General features: G+C 28.0%; 2 protein-coding genes across 4 annotated transcripts; one reads left to right on the top strand and one right to left on the bottom strand.

Annotated features, from left to right (window-relative positions):
• The first annotated feature begins 2,156 nt into the window (after positions 1-2,156).
• LOC111035166 (serine/threonine-protein phosphatase 2A activator-like) lies at positions 2,157-4,636 on the top strand. 2 transcript variants are annotated; one of them, XM_022316690.1, is made up of 7 exons: positions 2,157-2,280; positions 2,476-2,676; positions 3,296-3,499; positions 3,569-3,786; positions 3,858-3,982; positions 4,050-4,258; positions 4,339-4,636. In XM_022316690.1, exons 2-7 carry the CDS (start codon positions 2,605-2,607, stop codon positions 4,507-4,509), a joined length of 999 nt encoding a protein of 332 aa, XP_022172382.1. In that variant the 5' UTR covers positions 2,157-2,280; positions 2,476-2,604; the 3' UTR covers positions 4,510-4,636. The 2 variants fall into 2 exon arrangements, with proteins under 2 accessions (XP_022172382.1, XP_022172381.1); XM_022316689.1 differs by having other exon boundaries at positions 2,227-2,676.
• Positions 4,637-5,474: 838 nt separating this feature from the next.
• LOC111035151 (kinesin-like protein KIF20A) lies at positions 5,475-15,981 on the bottom strand. Of its 2 annotated transcripts, none has more exons than XM_022316672.1 (25): positions 15,753-15,981; positions 13,881-14,114; positions 13,747-13,820; positions 13,531-13,685; positions 13,255-13,451; positions 12,920-13,187; positions 11,853-12,036; positions 11,658-11,786; positions 11,297-11,586; positions 11,165-11,223; positions 10,996-11,105; positions 10,815-10,926; positions 10,631-10,756; positions 10,506-10,568; positions 10,328-10,438; positions 9,089-9,184; positions 8,813-8,962; positions 8,695-8,755; positions 8,577-8,637; positions 8,395-8,512; positions 8,290-8,331; positions 8,152-8,213; positions 6,424-6,446; positions 5,684-5,805; positions 5,475-5,614 (listed from the first exon to the last, which is right to left on the bottom strand). In XM_022316672.1, the coding sequence occupies exons 2-25, from the start codon at positions 14,097-14,099 to the stop codon at positions 5,540-5,542; spliced, it is 2,907 nt and encodes a 968-aa protein (XP_022172364.1). In that variant the 5' UTR covers positions 14,100-14,114; positions 15,753-15,981; the 3' UTR covers positions 5,475-5,539. The 2 variants fall into 2 exon arrangements, 1 of the variants encoding a protein (XP_022172364.1); XR_002604621.1 differs by lacking the exon at positions 15,753-15,981 and adding an exon at positions 6,904-6,905 and having other exon boundaries at positions 5,498-5,614; positions 13,881-14,099.
• Positions 15,982-17,183: the final 1,202 nt, after the last annotated feature.

Below are 17,183 nucleotides of genomic sequence, written 5' to 3'. Positions count from 1 at the left end.
TCACAAGCGTTCGACCGTGTCTGGCACACCGGATTACTCTTTAAACTAAAAATGTTCCTCCCGACTCCACTTAACTTGTTGACCAAATCATATCTACAAAACTGCTCATTTTTTGTCCGCAAAAGGAGACGCCCTCTCATCACAATTCCAAATCTTAGCAGGAGTACCTTAAGAAAGTGATTTATCATCAGACCTCTACAAAATTTACACACCTGACATTCCCAACTCCGAAAACACACTGATAGCCACTTACGCCGACGACACGGCAATCCTCTCATCCCATTCCGATTCCACAACAGCATATCAAAACCTCCAAATTCATCTTGATAATATTTCAAAATGGTCCATCAAATGGAGAATAAAAATCAATACAGACAAATCCTTTCACATTCCTTTTAATTTAAGAAAAGCTGTTCTTCCTACAATCTATTTTCAAAACAATCCAATCCAAACCACAACTCAAACCAAATACTTAGGTCTAATTTTAAATAAGCGTCTAACTTGGGGCCCACACATCAAAATTAAAAGAAAGACTCTTAAAACCAAACTTCACCTTTTACGGCCTAACCTCAAGTCCAAACTCTCTATTGACAATAAATTACTAATAAACAAATCAATGCTAAAACCTATCTGGGCCTACGGCATCCGTATTTGGGAAGGTACTTATTACTTATATACAAGCCTTCCAGTCTATTTCCCTTCACCTAATAACATCTGCACCATAGTACGTCTCAAACTTCTCACTTCATAAGGATCTTAAAATTGAAACAGTCTCTAAAACAGCCAAAAACTACTACAAAAATGTACACACCAAAACAGCTAACCACACAAATCCATTGATTTCCAACTTGGCCAGTGACTTCATGCCTAATAACTCCCCACGTCGACTAATAAGACTCTGGTGTCGCAATCTCCTGAATCCCGAACTGCACTAATCAAAAAAAAAAAAACTCTCTCCCCCAAGTTTGAGGGTATCCACACTGGTGGGCCTCCCTCCTCACGCCATTCATGTTGTTCCTTTATTATATTATCAAATTTACTTATTGTATGTATATAAATATTACAGATTGTAAATATTCTATTTTATCCAATAAAAAAAAAAAAACATTTATAAGTATATACGTATATGCGTTATAATATGTACGTATCTTTATTAGGTTTAGTCTTTAGTCGATAGCTGATATAGATATAGTCAATACCAGAATGTAATCATCAACCGATAAGCGCAAATTGCGATCTTATAGCCTTATGTCTAATACTTTATCTTTATAATACGGAACGTAATACTACAACACTGGTTAAAATATTGGAGGAAAATAGACACAAAATTTTATGTAAGGTAATGTGAAAAAAAACGAAGGGGCTTCAGCACCCCCACTTCTTTCATTGAAATTGCGCCCCTGGCTATATGATTTATTACTGTACAACAAATCGAAAGAGCGTCATACAAAAAATGTTACCATTATAAAAATTATTAAAAAATCATGCCAACTCAAGTTTTCAAAATGTATTGTTGTAACACACTTCACTCCTACTCCCAAGACAAATCTACCTTATAGGTACCATTAAATATTTGAGTATAGATAGAATCTATACGACTATATTCAACGTTCAATGTTCATAGCCTTATAGTGTTTATAGGTTATAGTACCTCACTACCTCAAGTCATACACCATATGCTCGTAGACATGATCTAAGCCTTATACTTAACTACTTAAGGCAAAAGCAGGGGAGGCTCCAGATAAGGGCTCTAGGTGCCACACTGCCGCTACCCCAAAGAACAAATTTGTAAGAAATTGTATATTGTTACAAAAAAAATAAATATATAATATAGTATCGAAAGTTTTCTGAAAATAATGATTTAGCCCCCCCTACCAACCAAATTCCGGAGCCGCTCCAGGGCAAAAAGCAAAGGCATTGAACCTGTGTCAGTATATGGTGTAGTTACTAGTTAGACTGCAACTCATGAGCAAAGGGAGCAGGCTGCAGCAGTGCACCATAGAAAAGATAATTCCATTCTTTAAGATATCTTATTTTGTCCGTTTTATCCTTAGATCATATACAATGGATGGAGTCATAACATACTAGTAATTAGTATTATACTACACATCCATTCCATTGTATATGATCTAAGGTTTTATCCATAGATATATCTTTATTATCAATGATATTATCACAATCCGTATTATTCCGTGGTATTATCAAGTTTCCTTATCTGCAATAAAATAATAATATTTTAGTAGTAATAACAAAGGCCAAAACCTTAAACCAGCGCTGTAGGTAGGTACCTATCTAGATAGTAAATGACTATTTAATTCTAAACTATTTAGGCATTACTTATTATATTGTTATTATTTAGTGTATTGAATTACCAAATAAACATAGAGTTTAGTTAACTTAATTATTATTACGAGGTATCACGATGTTGTCGATTTCGTTGTTTCGTTGAATTTGAATTTCTACGACTTTCTGCAGTGGACAGTGTAAAAGAAGACGTTTTGAATAGCTCGCTAAACAAACGGCCTTGCAACTCGACTACAAGAGGTACGCGATTACGACAATCCTCTCCGAACGTGAATTTCGTCTCAAATTAAGGGCGACAGTATGGAGGAGTTCAAGACAAGAGTTAAGAACGAAGGCGATATGGATGCATGGGAATTGTCAGAAGCATACGACGTAAGTTCAAGAGAGTATTAGTTTACTCGTCGAGATTAAACTTAACGCAAATCTTCAAAGATGTTGGATGTTTGTCTGCGTGTATGATATTATTGACTCTTTCCACATGATTGTTCGTAGGGTCTGTCTAGTCAAGATCTGCCTAAATAGGTACTATTACATAATCAACTTGTGTGCCCTCAAAATTATTATGTAATATATATTTACTTGTTTATTTATTTATTTAAATTTCATACAATGAATACTGTGCGTCTGTGCCCCACTGAGAAAACTCGTGCAGTGGCCCAGAAACTATGATTGTATTTAGTTAATTTACATTGATTACTTTCAATTTCTGTGAGAAATTAATAATATTCAAGTCATATATACAATATACATATATATATATATATAGGTAATATTATGTACTATTTCAGCGCAGAAATTACATATTATAGATTACTAGTCTTGTAAGCTTTACTATATATCTTCTCAATGTTGGACATATTACAAAATGTAATGTTGAGTTTGATTTTTCAAATCTGAGGACAACGTTAATTTACTTATTAATGAACTAATTTACTAACAGGGGGTTACCTATATAATGATTATAACAACATGTGCATTGTCTCTTTTTTAGGATTATGTTGGATTCATAATAGCCATGAACAAGTCTGTGTATGCCATACCATTGAACAAAACTTTGACGTTGTCAAATGAGGTTTCACAGTTATTAAGTGTATTAAACACAATTGATGATTGGATTACGGAAGTGGAACCATTGAAAGAGAGCTGTAGGTTTGGAAATAAAGCTTTTTCTACATTTTACAATTTATTAAAAATGGTTAGATAATAATGATTGATTTAAAAATTGTATTTATTGGTAATAATTTATTTTAAAATTTATTTTCAGAGATTACCCGAAATATTGTCAAAGGAACTGTCATCAGTTGACCAACAAAACATTATTGAGCTAACCGCTTATATTGTTGACAGCTTTGGTAATCCAACTCGTATCGATTATGGCACTGGACATGAAATGTCATTTTGTATGTTCTTGTGTGGCCTATACAAAGTAGACATATTGAAACAAAGTGACAGTAAAGCTACAGTCAATGTACTGTTTTCAAGGTTAGTTAATTATTTTCATACTTTATGTAGATATAGTTAATTGTTGAATTGTCTACGACTCCTGTTTTCAGATATTTAGAAATAGTTCGTAGACTTCAACTCAGGTATCAAATGGAACCAGCTGGAAGCCACGGTGCTTGGAGTTTAGATGACTACCAGTTTGTACCTTTTGTTTGGGGTAGTGCACAACTAATCGGTAACACAAACTTAATTATTGTAATTCTATTTAAGATTTTAAAAACTAAATTGATTATTATTTTTAGAAAACCCAGATTTTAATCCAAATTTGTTTGTTGACGAAAAATGTGTACAACAGTTCAAATCAAAGTATATGTTCCTCGGATGCATTGATTTCATAATGCAAGTAAAAAAAGGATTGTTTCATGAACATTCTAACCAACTTTGGAATATTAGCGGTGTTCAAAGTTGGAATAAAATCAACGAAGGTCTAATAAAAATGTATAAAAAAGAGGTAATAATATTACAATACATATTTTTATCGTTTAACTTTCATCTGAATGTGTAACCATTCATAAATTACTATTATTTCAGGTCCTGGGAAAATTTCCAATCATTCAACATGTACCTTTTGGAAATTTATTTAATTTTAAACAATGCATAAAAAAAAAACCGTTTGCCACAACTTCAGTGATGAAAACTCCCGCACTGTCACTATTGGAAAAATTAAAGAAAACTGACCAATCAGTGCCAAACAGTAAATAAGTAAATTGTTGTCACATTTGTTTAACTTATACAAATGTGTTTATACTTGATGTGAATTAATTATAATCAGCTATATCTTAAACGTTTTCTACAAGTTCAATAAAATTACAAACTTAATATTACAAGACATTTGCTTAACTATCACTAGTGACCACTGATGACTTTCATGAATATTCATTGATCCCTATATTGAATTATTTACTGTTGATGAATAATGAAAACAGATTATTCACTATTATTAATTAATACTAATTAATAATTATGAACTTTAAAAAGTATGGAATTCATTTTCTTGATTTGAGTTTGACCCCAGGTTGTCGAAATAAGTTTAATTTGTATAACATTAAAATATGTAATGATTTGTTTTACTTTGTACTAATTATCACTTGTATAAATCTTTCATCTATGATTTCACAAACAATCAATTTGGTTTGTTGTTTTGCAGATAATTTGTATGGTAAATAGTTGTAGTATACTACTATCATTGAGCTTACAACACACCCACTAGCTACGTACTTAATTCTATTTAGGAGCAATAAAATATGGATTTTCACTTTCCCGCTTTGAATCTGTCACTACTAAATTACACAAAAATTAACATTCTCGTTGTGTAATATTAATTCACTTAAAATTTCTAAAAAATGTAACTTAAGTATATAATTAAGCTCAGCCAGTATTGTTGATAATAAATAAAATATTAAACAAACAATAAGCATAGTGTATAAAATGCAAATTAATTATATTCAATCTAATACTTTTAACTAAAATTAAAAAAAAAAAATATTAAATACACATTAGACATTCATTTTCATATTATGCAAGTAAACCAACACTTGCATATTTATATCGTATTAATTAGGTAAAATTTATGTTGTAGCAACAAAAATATAAAAAAAAAAAAAAACATTTTTAATATTTATAGTTATGATTTGAATAATTAGGATAAATTAACAAAAAAAACATCTCATTGTACAATTAAAATAATTATGAAATCAGTAGGAATATAATATATACATTTATAATTTAGACATTATTTTTTAATACGCAATTTTGATATTTGATACAGTGCCCGAGCAGGAGAAAGTACTGAATTCATGGAATTATCCTGTTAACAAATAAAGTTATTTTAATCTCATAAAATTCAAAAGTATTATGAAAAATGTTTTGTTCTTACAGAAGGTATATTACTACTGTCAATTAATGGAGCTTTGCTATCAAACAACTTGCGCTTCCGTGTACTGATTGGAATGTTCGCTATTGCTTCGTCCATCTTCTTTTCACAGCTATCGGGAGTTTCTGTATTTAAAATAGGAAGTTAAGAAAATTTAAAAAAGAAAAAAAAATTTAACGTTGTCATGTTTAAAAAATAGGAAACAAAATTTTTTTAGTTGGCAGCATTTTTACAGATTTACTGAAATGTATGTATTGTTTCCTGTCATTAATCAATGAAGTTTACGTTAAGAGGACACATGTTCTTTTCATAAAACAAATGTGCATTCAGCAGAATAGATTTTATTGTAAGAGTCCACTGATTGTCATAATACTTTCAAACATTAAACTACAACATTATTTATGTTTGTAATTGTGTAGGATGATATTTTAAGTTTTTGCCAATTTTTTTTATTGCAATACCTAACATTCTCAAAACTTACGAAAAATTTAATTTTTCTACAAAAACCATTAAAAAAATAATGAACCCAGATTTTAGATTTAAATTTAACTATAATCAATTTACCAATATTACACATGTGATATACATGTAGGATGAAAACAACACATATAGTGGTGTAGGGGGGGGGGGTACTCGTAAGTAGTAAATTGGCATTATTATCATTTTAGTGATATACAATAATTTATGTATCCTATACTAATGAGCACACAATGGTCTACCACACATAAATTATCCATTATTACCTGTTTTCCAATTTTTTGTTTTTCTGGAACAAAAAAAAAACACCAGTTTTAGTTAATGCTTAAAAAATAAAAACTATTTCTATTAAACTTAAGAGCTTTTTAAAAGCTAAATCAAAACATACTTTTTTTAAATAACTAAATAATAAACATAGATGATTTATGTTTCAAAATGTGATGTAGTTGTATTGAAATACATATGTCGGTAGAGAATTCTAAATTTAAAGAAACTGAAGAATACAATTTAATACTAATAATCAACAAACATTAGACAGTCAAAATACAGTCAGTATCATCTATAACTATGGCTAAGCGACCATAAAAGAAAAGTTGTTATGTAAATGTACATGTTAATAAAAGGGATTTTGCCAGGACATAGAAATGTAATTTGTTATACTTCATATGGTGTTATAGATGGTACATAAAAACCGAGTATGAGCCTAATAGAATGCACTAAAAATAGGTAAAATACATGCTTTTAACTTCTAAAAACCTGCAAATCTAAAAAAAACATAAAAATTATTCAAATCATTGTAAAAAAATACTGAGTAACATGCTATGCAGATATCGAGTAGGTCACTGTAATGAAAGTGTTAAATTTTTATTCAGTGATAAAATATTGTACACAAAAATGATTCGAAATGAGCTGTCATACTATATTTTTTAAGATAATTCATAATATATTTGGTCGCATTTGGACAAATTTAGATAATATTTTACAAATGTTATTAAAATATATAACGTTACTTGTGTTAAGAAGACCAGGTCTTTGATGCTGTATGATCAAATTAATACAAACAATAGCAATTACAAGATCAATCAACAAAGATTACAAGACATAAATTACTCAATTCTGTTATAAGAGAAAAGAAACTTGTTTCGTGCATTTTTTTCTTTATAACAGTGAAATGTTTAAGATTTAATATGAGTTATTATCATATGTAGTGTTACAATTCAAAAATGAAAGGTGCGTTTTATTTAAGATGAATAATCAAGCAAAATAATAAAATCGATGTCATATCAATAATTTGGCGATCTACACAATATCTGAAAATTTATGAATGAAAGTATTAAGTAAGAACTCCTAAAAAATATTTGAAATATTAATCAGTCAAAAAATATTTCATCTGAATAATAATATTACAATAGTTTTAACCACAGTTATAAATATTATACTTAAAACCAGTGATCCAGCAATGACACCAATATTTAAAACAGTAAATTATTTAGTGATGCCCGAGTGGTCATTCGCTCGCTGCGCTCGGACAAAGAAAAACAAAAACATCCCTTAGTTTGCAATGCAACAATACCTCAAGTTGGTCACAATATTGTTACCTAAACTATGGTTTGGCTAAACGATAATAATAGTAAGGTTCTGTCAAAATACCAGTCGGCTTAGATACGGTTCTGCTAATATACTTGTTTAAGTTATTATTTTTTGGCTAAATATTTTCATCCCAATAATTTTTGTAATAAGAGATTTAATTTTGAGATAACTCAATCATCATAAAAATATGTTGTAAGGTGAGAGTAAATGTTTAATCTATAGTAACAAGAGAGTCTGAGAGAAAATAAATGTTGTGAGAACATTAAGTAAATATAAATATAGGCAAATGTGTACTTTGTGAGGTCTAATGTCACCACTGCTTTTATAACCTGTTATCCGTCATATAATAGATACAAAGGAAAAATAAATAAATTCTTATAGAGGTAATTATTATTGTAGTTTACTTGATATTTGTTAACGGAGTCTTATTTTTACATCTTTGTGGTTTGCGTTCTGATTTTGAAAGCTAAACAAAAATTAATTAAGTATATTATATTTTATGATTAATAACATGAAACTTATATAAATAGTAATTATCTTACCACATTTTCTTTTTCTTCTAATACTTCAACCATTTGTAAAGGCTATTATAAATATATAATTAATATACAATAAATTTAAGAAGTTAATTTACAATATTGACTTACTAATTGGACATTGCTTAAATTTGTTACTACAGCTATACTTTTAGTTGCTGGTTTAGTATTTGCCGCTTTTAAATTATCAAATGTGGTCTGAAGTTCATTAAATCTATTATCATAATCCCTATAATTAAAGTAAATGTTATTAAAACAAAATATGCTTGTTTCATTGGTAAATATTTTATTACTTTAATTCATTTTCTAATTTTTGAATTCGTTCTTGGAGCTTTGCAATCTCTGATTCTTTATCTGTAAAAAAAAAAAAAATTAAAATTACGCATAAATAATGATTAATATTATATTAACCTGTTAACTTTGAAAGCAGAAGAGACTCATTAGTACTACTTGTATTTGACTGTTCTTTTAACTAAAATTAAAAAACATAAATTAATCACTAGCACAGGTAAAATAAGGTCTGTATTACCATTTGTTTTAAAGTTTGATATTGCTTTGCCATATTAGACTTCTCTTCGTTACATTTTTTATTCTTTGCTTTCAGTTTCGTTATTGTATTTTCCAAGCCAACAATTGTCTCAATTTTTTCATCCATGTACTTTAAAATATTTTGTTCTGTCTAAAAACATTTTATGTTTAAATTTCTTATATGGTTGCATACATAATTGATTTTTATCATCTTTAAATTATTACTATAACTAAGCTTATTCACTATTACGGCAACTATAAGAAAAAAAAATCTTACCATTTCAGATACACGTTCTTCTTGGAGTAATTCCATTTCTGTAATATAATTGTCTTTTGCCTCTAATGAACCAGTTAGTCGTTCGATTTCTAAATTCTATAAGATAATAATTACTTGTTAATTTATATTTTTATATTAAATATAATATGAAGAGTATGAACATATAGTTTGAATGTTGTTTTACTCTATTATTATTATTAATACTAAATTACTATAAATTTACATACAGCCAAAAGAGTAGTTTTAGAAATAAATGCTGAAAAAACTGAGTACATGACATGATCATGCAGAGGAGAGGTCGAGGATCATGTTCACCCACTTTTAGAAGTTGGGCAGTACAAGTTTCAGAGGGATAAAATACTTGGCATAAATATTGACACAAAAAATAGATGAAATAATTAAAATAAAAGATTGCAATTCAGTAATAAATGTTACTACAGACTAAATAAGTTGTTAAAGTCCAGAACGATATTAAAAAAACAACAAGATACAACTGTATCGCACTATTATCCATTCAGTGGCAATGCACGGATGTGTGAAGTGTAGACATTATAGAAATCATAACACAAAGACTACTGATTTTTAAAAGAAAAATATTAAGCAGATAACTATAAATTGGATTTACTACTCATCGGTATAATTTTTTTATTAACTATTTGTTTTACACAATTATATTGTGACTTACAGAACTGTACGTTATGTGTCTGGCGACACAATTTTGTTTTCTAACATAATATTTTATTGATATAATCTCGATAAGAAATGAATTGTATTCATATATTCTAAAAGTTTAGTTGCATAGTATCAGGATATGTGCCAGGTCACAAGTACATAATTAGATGTTTAAACTGTTAGAATCTCTAACTTCCCTAAAATAAATTGTAAAACAGCTTTTTTATTAGAAAACATCAGCACTTTAGCGAACAACTATAACTCTAATAAGTAGCCTTCTTCAATGATAGCTTTAAGACTAGTAGACAAATTGTTATTAAATATATTAAACAAGATTTTTGGCATTAAAATCGGTTGGTGTTTTCCGGTAACCCAAATACCCATAAATTAAAAATTAATTAATATTATCAAAATTTCAGAAAAAAAGTTCAAGACATTGAAGAAATATTGTTGAAAAAACCTAGGTTAGGTTTTAAAATTTGTTTAAGCCATATAAGTAGTTTGTTTCTAAAAACGATTTTCATACTTTAAATGTATGTATAGCAAATAATAAAGAAGACACTGTACCTTGTCTTCTACTTCTTGATATAGTAAATCAAATTTATTATTCATTTCATTTAAGTCAGCTTCCATTTGTTCATATTCAGTATTTGCCTCATCCAACATGACTTTATAGTTCTAAATTCAATTAAAAATATTACAATAATTAATAGATATAATAACAACATTTTTACAAAGTTAATACTTCAATTTCACGATTCTTATCATCAATATCTTGTTGTCTCAAATCATGTACATTTTTCAAAGCCTATAAAAATAAAATATGAATTACAAAAAATGGTTATTTTGATAGAAGTTTGTACATTTTACATTAATTTCTGTAAGTAATTCTTCTTTTTGAATTTCAAGTTCTCCAATTCTGAATTCATAATTTTCCATTTCACTTTTATTTTTATTGCTCTCATAAGTATTTGTGAGGTTGGGGTTTGAATGAAGCTAAAATAGATCATATGAAATAACATGGGCGAATTCATTAATAAGCTAAACAACTTACTGCTAATTTTTCATCTCTCTCACGAATTTCTTCACAATAATATGCCCTTATTCGTTTAATTTTGTTCTCATACATTTCTGTTTTGTTTTTTATCATAGTTTCTTTTTGTTTACTGAAAACAAAGTGCATAATTTTAATTGACTTTTTTTATTATAATATATAAAAATGGACGAGGTTTTACTTGTGGAATGCATTATTATTATTTAAAATTGTATGGAACTGTTGGAGTAATTCTTTTCGAAGTGTTGCTTCTTTTTCTTTGAATCTTGCATCAAACTCTTCAATAGAAATCTAATATAAAAGTAGCATATTAAAATATTTACAATAAACTTCATTGATTTTAAAATTACCACTGATTTTCTTTCACATTTTGAGTTATTTATGCTATTCTCATCTTCAACTATTGGACCTAATAGCCATAAGCAAATATTAGTATTGATGTGGCATGTAAACAACATTTCATAATGAAAATATATAAATACTTTGTTTGGAGGTTGCCTGTCTTGTGCTTTTTCTGTTATTTTCAGCCCATACCGCAAAACTTGGCCTTGGTTTTGAAATAGGTTTTGATTTTGTTTTAGTGATCGCGCGCACTATAGCAGACATGAATAAGACTTGCTTTGTTTCCTCAAATAGATTTGGAGACATATCTACATTCACTGCCATTGATATACCAGTTCTATTATTTCCAGTTAAAGCAGTTTGAAACATCTGAGTTAATTTGGACTCTCTGTATGGAACCAAATGATTTTCTCCCTTTTTTTGATTTTCACTAAAAGAGTATTATATAAATTTTTAAATTATAAATTAAAACTGTATTTATCTTATTCAATATCTATTTACCGTAATACGGAGAAACATTTGTTTAAAACTAATAAAGAAGTATTAATATTTTTAGATTCAGTGAGACGATCACCAATGTTCATAGTTTTTTTAAGTCGTTCAGAACCTGCCAAATCGCAAAATGAAATGCTGAAAACGAAAAGTTAAAGATATAAGCATTTATATGGTATATATAAATTATAAACAAAATTAAACCTGCTAATGACAGCTGTCGTAGGATTTTCAATGTTTTCTACTCTCATTAATTTTAATGTAAAAATGCAATGTGACCGGCTTGAAGATTTATTTAAATTGTTGCTTGCAATTCTTAAATTGTTTCTTCCAAAAGACATTACTTTATATGCTTCTTCGGCAGACTGGACAAATACATGAGTGAGATCTAAAAAAAGGTTCAAATATATTATATTAAGTACATTATTAATATAATAATTAAGCAATCATACATCTTAAGGCACATTTCATTTTAAAATGATTTTAAATACATAATTTATAATATATAAGAATTTAATGGGTTTGCAACCCACTTTTTTCTTAATTCATTAAGAATTGATATAAATTAAATTAAATTTATATTATTATATTTTTTAAAATTAATAATATAAATTATGTTAACACAAATTGTACAGTGATTTTTACATGCCATGAAGTTGTACTCGTAAGAAATGAGTATTAACTTGATAATTATGGGTTATGCGATTATTATAATTAAATATTAAGAGGACGCTATACCCACAAGTGTTGTCTCCATCTTGCAAGAGCGTAACATATAAAATTTTACGTTTAGCAGATCAAGTTTAGCTAAGTTAGCTTAAAAATTAGAGTGAATTTTACCTCTTATTAAAATTAATGGTAAGATTATTACGGAGGGCTTCTCATAGGCATTTCATTATATATTAATTTTAAAGAGGTATTAGTATTTAAAAATTGTAAATTGTTTGTACAACTTAAAATACTAACAACTCTCTTTAAAATTAATATATAATAAAAAGCCTATGAGAAGCCCTCGGTAATAATTTTACAAATAATTTTAATAACAGGTCAATTCACTCTAATTTTTAAGCTAACTGAGCTAAACGTGATCTGCTGAACATAAAATTTGACTTGTTACCCTCTTGTAAGACGACAAATGCGGGTATAGGGTTCTCTTAAAAACGGTTGACAAAAAATAATCCTGAATATAGAATATTTTGAAATTCAATGAGTATATGTATGTTAAATATTTAAATAAACCATAATAATTTAAAAATGGATAACTAACTTACTTTTCACATATACATTCTTATTTTGGTCAAGTGATAGTTTGAGAGGTGCTCGTTTTTGGTTAGCTGAGTATGTTATCAATAGATCATAGATAGATTCATTGTAAATTTCAGAATATGAAACCCAAACTGTGTAGGAGACATTGCCATGATCCAAAGACGCTATTTCATCATTTTTCAAATAATCAAACATTTTAATAATACTATGATTAGTAAGTTGATCAATGCTATGTATAGTTTGGCATTCATCCACTTGAGACTTAAAATCATCCTTAAATAATTAAGAAATTAGAAACCATAAAAATAAATAACACATACATTAATTGTGTAATAATTACTTGGGTTTTCTCATTAGACCAATTGTTTAAAATATTATTTCTAATATCCTCTTCAGATTCCATTAACTTTTCATCCAAAATATGGGCTGCAATAACTTTATCAGGTTTGTACTTACATTGTGACATTAACTTTTTATTTAATGAATTGAAGACAAGTAGTAAAGTTCTAGGAATCATACCAGGATCATTTATATTTCCTAATAATTTAAAATAATTAAATACATTGAGTATTGTTTTAAAAATAATAATACACAAATTGGAATTTTCATTAACTACCGTGAATTGTATATGTTTTTCCTGCATTTGTCGTGCCATATGCAAATAATAATTCATTGTTTCCATTTAAAAATCTTAATACTTTATCGTATACCCAGGTGTCAAAAAATTTCTTTTGATCAACATTTGGACCAAATACACTAGAAAATGTATACCTTGAAAAAAAATTTTTTTGTTAGAATACAATAGGAATATTAAGCCAGAAAAAAATCTTACTCAGTAACATCATCTCTTGCATTTCCATTGTTGCAAGCAACAATATTATCACTCAATATTGTTAATGTATCAAGCTAGAATAAAATTCATTAGTACCTACTTATAAATAATTATCATTATTTTAATTAACTTACCCCAGTAGGAACACTATTTATTCGGGGTTTCAAGCGTAAGCAAACATCAATTTTTGGAATTCCAGAATGCTCATTACATTTTTCCAAAGAATAATCCAGTACTTTCTTAGGTTTGCCATTAATTTTTCGCTGCCCAAACCCAGTAATACTTGGAACTCTTGGTTCAACATAAGAACCAGTTGAATGGTGATCAGTAGGATGATCTTTTGAATCATTCATTTTTTCTTTTTCAGTCTAAAAACATGATAGTTGGAGTGTTTTTATTATTATTTTATTGAACAATATTTATCAATTAAAAATGTACCATAATTTAATGAAGTATTCCAAAGTTTGTACATGAATAAATATGTTTTAATACTTAACAATAAAATCGATTTAGCATAAAAATTTCTGTTTTAAATCATTTATTTTTTCAAGTAATCAGAAAATTAATGGAATCTTTTACGTTTACCTCTTAGTGTATAATACTTTACATTCTACTTTTTTTACTGACCCCAAGAAGGTTTAGACAAAAATAAAATTATCCAAGAATAGTTAAATTCATTTTTTTTTTAAACCTTTTTTGTAGGTAGGTTACTTGTTTCAGCAGAAGCAGTGTGTATTATTTTTTAATGGCTTATACTGTTTTTGATTGAAGATTTATCAATCTCTATTCATTAAAATCATGATATACCTACTTCGGGATTTATTGAATAACATTTGGAACCAAATTTGAATAAAACAGTGGTGATGAGGGTAAAATGGATTATATTTATCATAGCTTCGTGTATCAAAAATTTAAGTATCTATTAGGTAATAGCATTACTACTCTAATATCAGTTTCTATATTTTTTTCTCATTTAGGCAACAATATTGACATTAATATTATATTATTCCTGGTTCATTTGCATTAAAATATACTCTATGATTATTATACAAAAATTATGGGTCTATAAATTCCTTGGTAAATATCATAGATTTTTATATCAAGCAACAAAGTAGTATTTAAAAATATCTTTCCTGCAATAACAATATTTATTTAATTTATTGGGAATTCATTTAACGTAATGGTATTTTCCTGCACTTATTAAAAATAAGTAAGACACTAATAGGCCACAACAATATTTATTTATTCTATTCTTATTTTTTTTGTAACCATTTATTGTTCATTAATGATTTTTACTGAACTATATATGAATTCTTTATTTAGCTGTTAACTATTACCATTGGTACTAATAATTTTTACTTCTTTGTTAAATTCAAATTCTGTTATAAGATAAGCTGAAGTGTACTTATAATAATTCTAATTGCTAAAGGGTTTAATACCCGTTTATTATACATAAATAAATACAAGTATCTTTAGGCGCACAGTGCAATGTCACTGTAAGAACTCAAAATAATTGCTATACCGAACACAGAAATAATTTATCTGTTTTTGTTATTGCTATACTATTAAATGTGGTTAAAATAAGATATCCAATTTTACTCATAGGTTTGATAAAATAAACATTATATTAATTTTATTTTTACCATACTAATTTATCATATTATGTATATTGTGTAACTCAAAATCAACAGTTTTTGAGTTAGCCGCGGCCGCCCTAAGGTACTGACAGTGTGATACTGTAATAACTAATGTTCAATACAAAAATCTTTAAAATAAATCAAAAATTATTCATATTTTATCACAATATAATGGTAATCATAAGTTTAAATATTTTTTTTTTTGTAGTATTTACCTAGCCACAACCAACCCTTATTTATATTTTTAAACAATATAACATTTTTTCATAATATTATTTCAACAGAATTAGAATTAATAGGTTGATATTTTGTTTCTATATAGGAAATATTTGTTATCGTTTAACGTTGGTACTATATAACAATACTTACGTAAAAACGATTGATTTGAGGAACACACTAATTAAATGTAAGCACTAAACACAAAACAGTTAATACAAAAGTATAGACCTCGAAAATTACAAGAATGTGCACCAAACACGAAATAAATTATGAATAGTCATTAGTCAACAGTTTAAAACACAACAGCAGTCTACCAGTAGCTGTTTGCCCGACATTCGAAACAAAAAAATTTAACGGTCATTAGTACAGTGGGGCATAGAAGTACGAATATCCATTATATGGATATGGAATAGAACGATGTTAAGGACGTCATGGCGGATAGCCAATGAGATCAACCAAACCGATCAAGTGTTGCCACCCTCACAGTAATGTAAAATTACAGTGTGTAAAATATACAAGATAAAAAAAAATGGTAACTGAAGATTTTGAGCACCAACTAAGACACTAAGTTGATATATCTTAGTTCGTGATTTTGAGATAATAAATAACAATATTATACATGATAAATTAAATTTATCATGATATTATACAATTTTTCAACTTTTGCCTAAAATTAGATCAATAATATTTTTCAGTACATTGGAATGAAAATCTTATATAATCTTATAACCATGAAAGACGGTCCATTACCAAAACCTTATGTATAATTTTAAATGTTCAACTACCGTCCTGGTGACAAATGACCGAATATCATTTATCAAAACCACGAACTACTACATATGTAGTAGTTCGTGATCAAAACAAATGCCTTGTTGATAATTAAAATAATAAAGGAAAAGGAGCATGGTACAGGATGAGACGGTAGTTGGGTGGCTCACTGTAACAGTTACTAAAGAAATAAAATGTTGTTGGCTTTTATTTTTAGTAATTTCTAATTATATTCAACATGTCCATACATAATGTAATAGAGTAACTCATAATTAATCTACGATGCTTTATGAGATCACCGAGTACAAGTTGGAAATGTCATGTTTTGTTATCCACCGGAGACCGCCGCCTATGTCAGAAACTGTAATAATTATTTAAAATGTCGATAGGTAATAAAGGCCCGGTGGCCGGTGGGCGGTGACAATGTAATCTTGTCCATACATTATACAAATACACTAGTACTACAAGAATAATCATAGTGAAATTGTTGGTTACGTATAAAAATTATACATTGCCCTTTAAAAAATATGATCAGTCTTATCAACGAGTATACTTATTCCTTATACTATAGAAATAATGATCCTGTCCAGTAGAATCACGATTTAAGTTACTATCTTAAATCGTCTGTAGACTCACATAACAAACTGGTAAAATTCACCAATTTATTTTTTTGACCAATAAAGGATAATATTCTACAGGCTGCATTGAACTTCGTTTTTCAATATTTAAATCTTAAACTTTATAATATGTCTAATGTCTTTAAAAATAAGACAATTGTCTTTCTTCACAAATTATTTCTATAGGTAATTTAAA

Source organism: Myzus persicae, unplaced genomic scaffold (genome assembly GCF_001856785.1).
Source record: "Myzus persicae strain clone G006 unplaced genomic scaffold, MPER_G0061.0, whole genome shotgun sequence".
NCBI lineage: Eukaryota > Metazoa > Arthropoda > Insecta > Hemiptera > Aphididae > Myzus > Myzus persicae.
This window is presented reverse-complemented; position numbering and strand designations above follow the sequence as displayed.

What these genes read in the sequence shown, in the direction of transcription:
- LOC111035151 (XM_022316672.1), bottom strand. Translation starts at nt 14,099, where the DNA reads ATGAATGATTCAAAAGATCATCCTACTGATCACCATTCAACTGGTTCT. An exon ending in GGTCTAATGAGAAAACCCAA is followed by an intron (nt 13,188 to 13,254) that starts GTAATTATTACA and finishes TAATTATTTAAG; the next exon opens with GATGATTTTAAGTCTCAAGT. An exon ending in AATAATAATGCATTCCACAA is followed by an intron (nt 10,927 to 10,995) that starts GTAAAACCTCGT and finishes CTTTGTTTTCAG; the next exon opens with TAAACAAAAAGAAACTATGA.
- LOC111035166 (XM_022316690.1), top strand. Translation starts at nt 2,605, where the DNA reads ATGGAGGAGTTCAAGACAAGAGTTAAGAACGAAGGCGATATGGATGCA. An exon ending in TTTACAATTTATTAAAAATG is followed by an intron (nt 3,500 to 3,568) that starts GTTAGATAATAA and finishes ATTTATTTTCAG; the next exon opens with AGATTACCCGAAATATTGTC. An exon ending in GGGTAGTGCACAACTAATCG is followed by an intron (nt 3,983 to 4,049) that starts GTAACACAAACT and finishes TATTATTTTTAG; the next exon opens with AAAACCCAGATTTTAATCCA.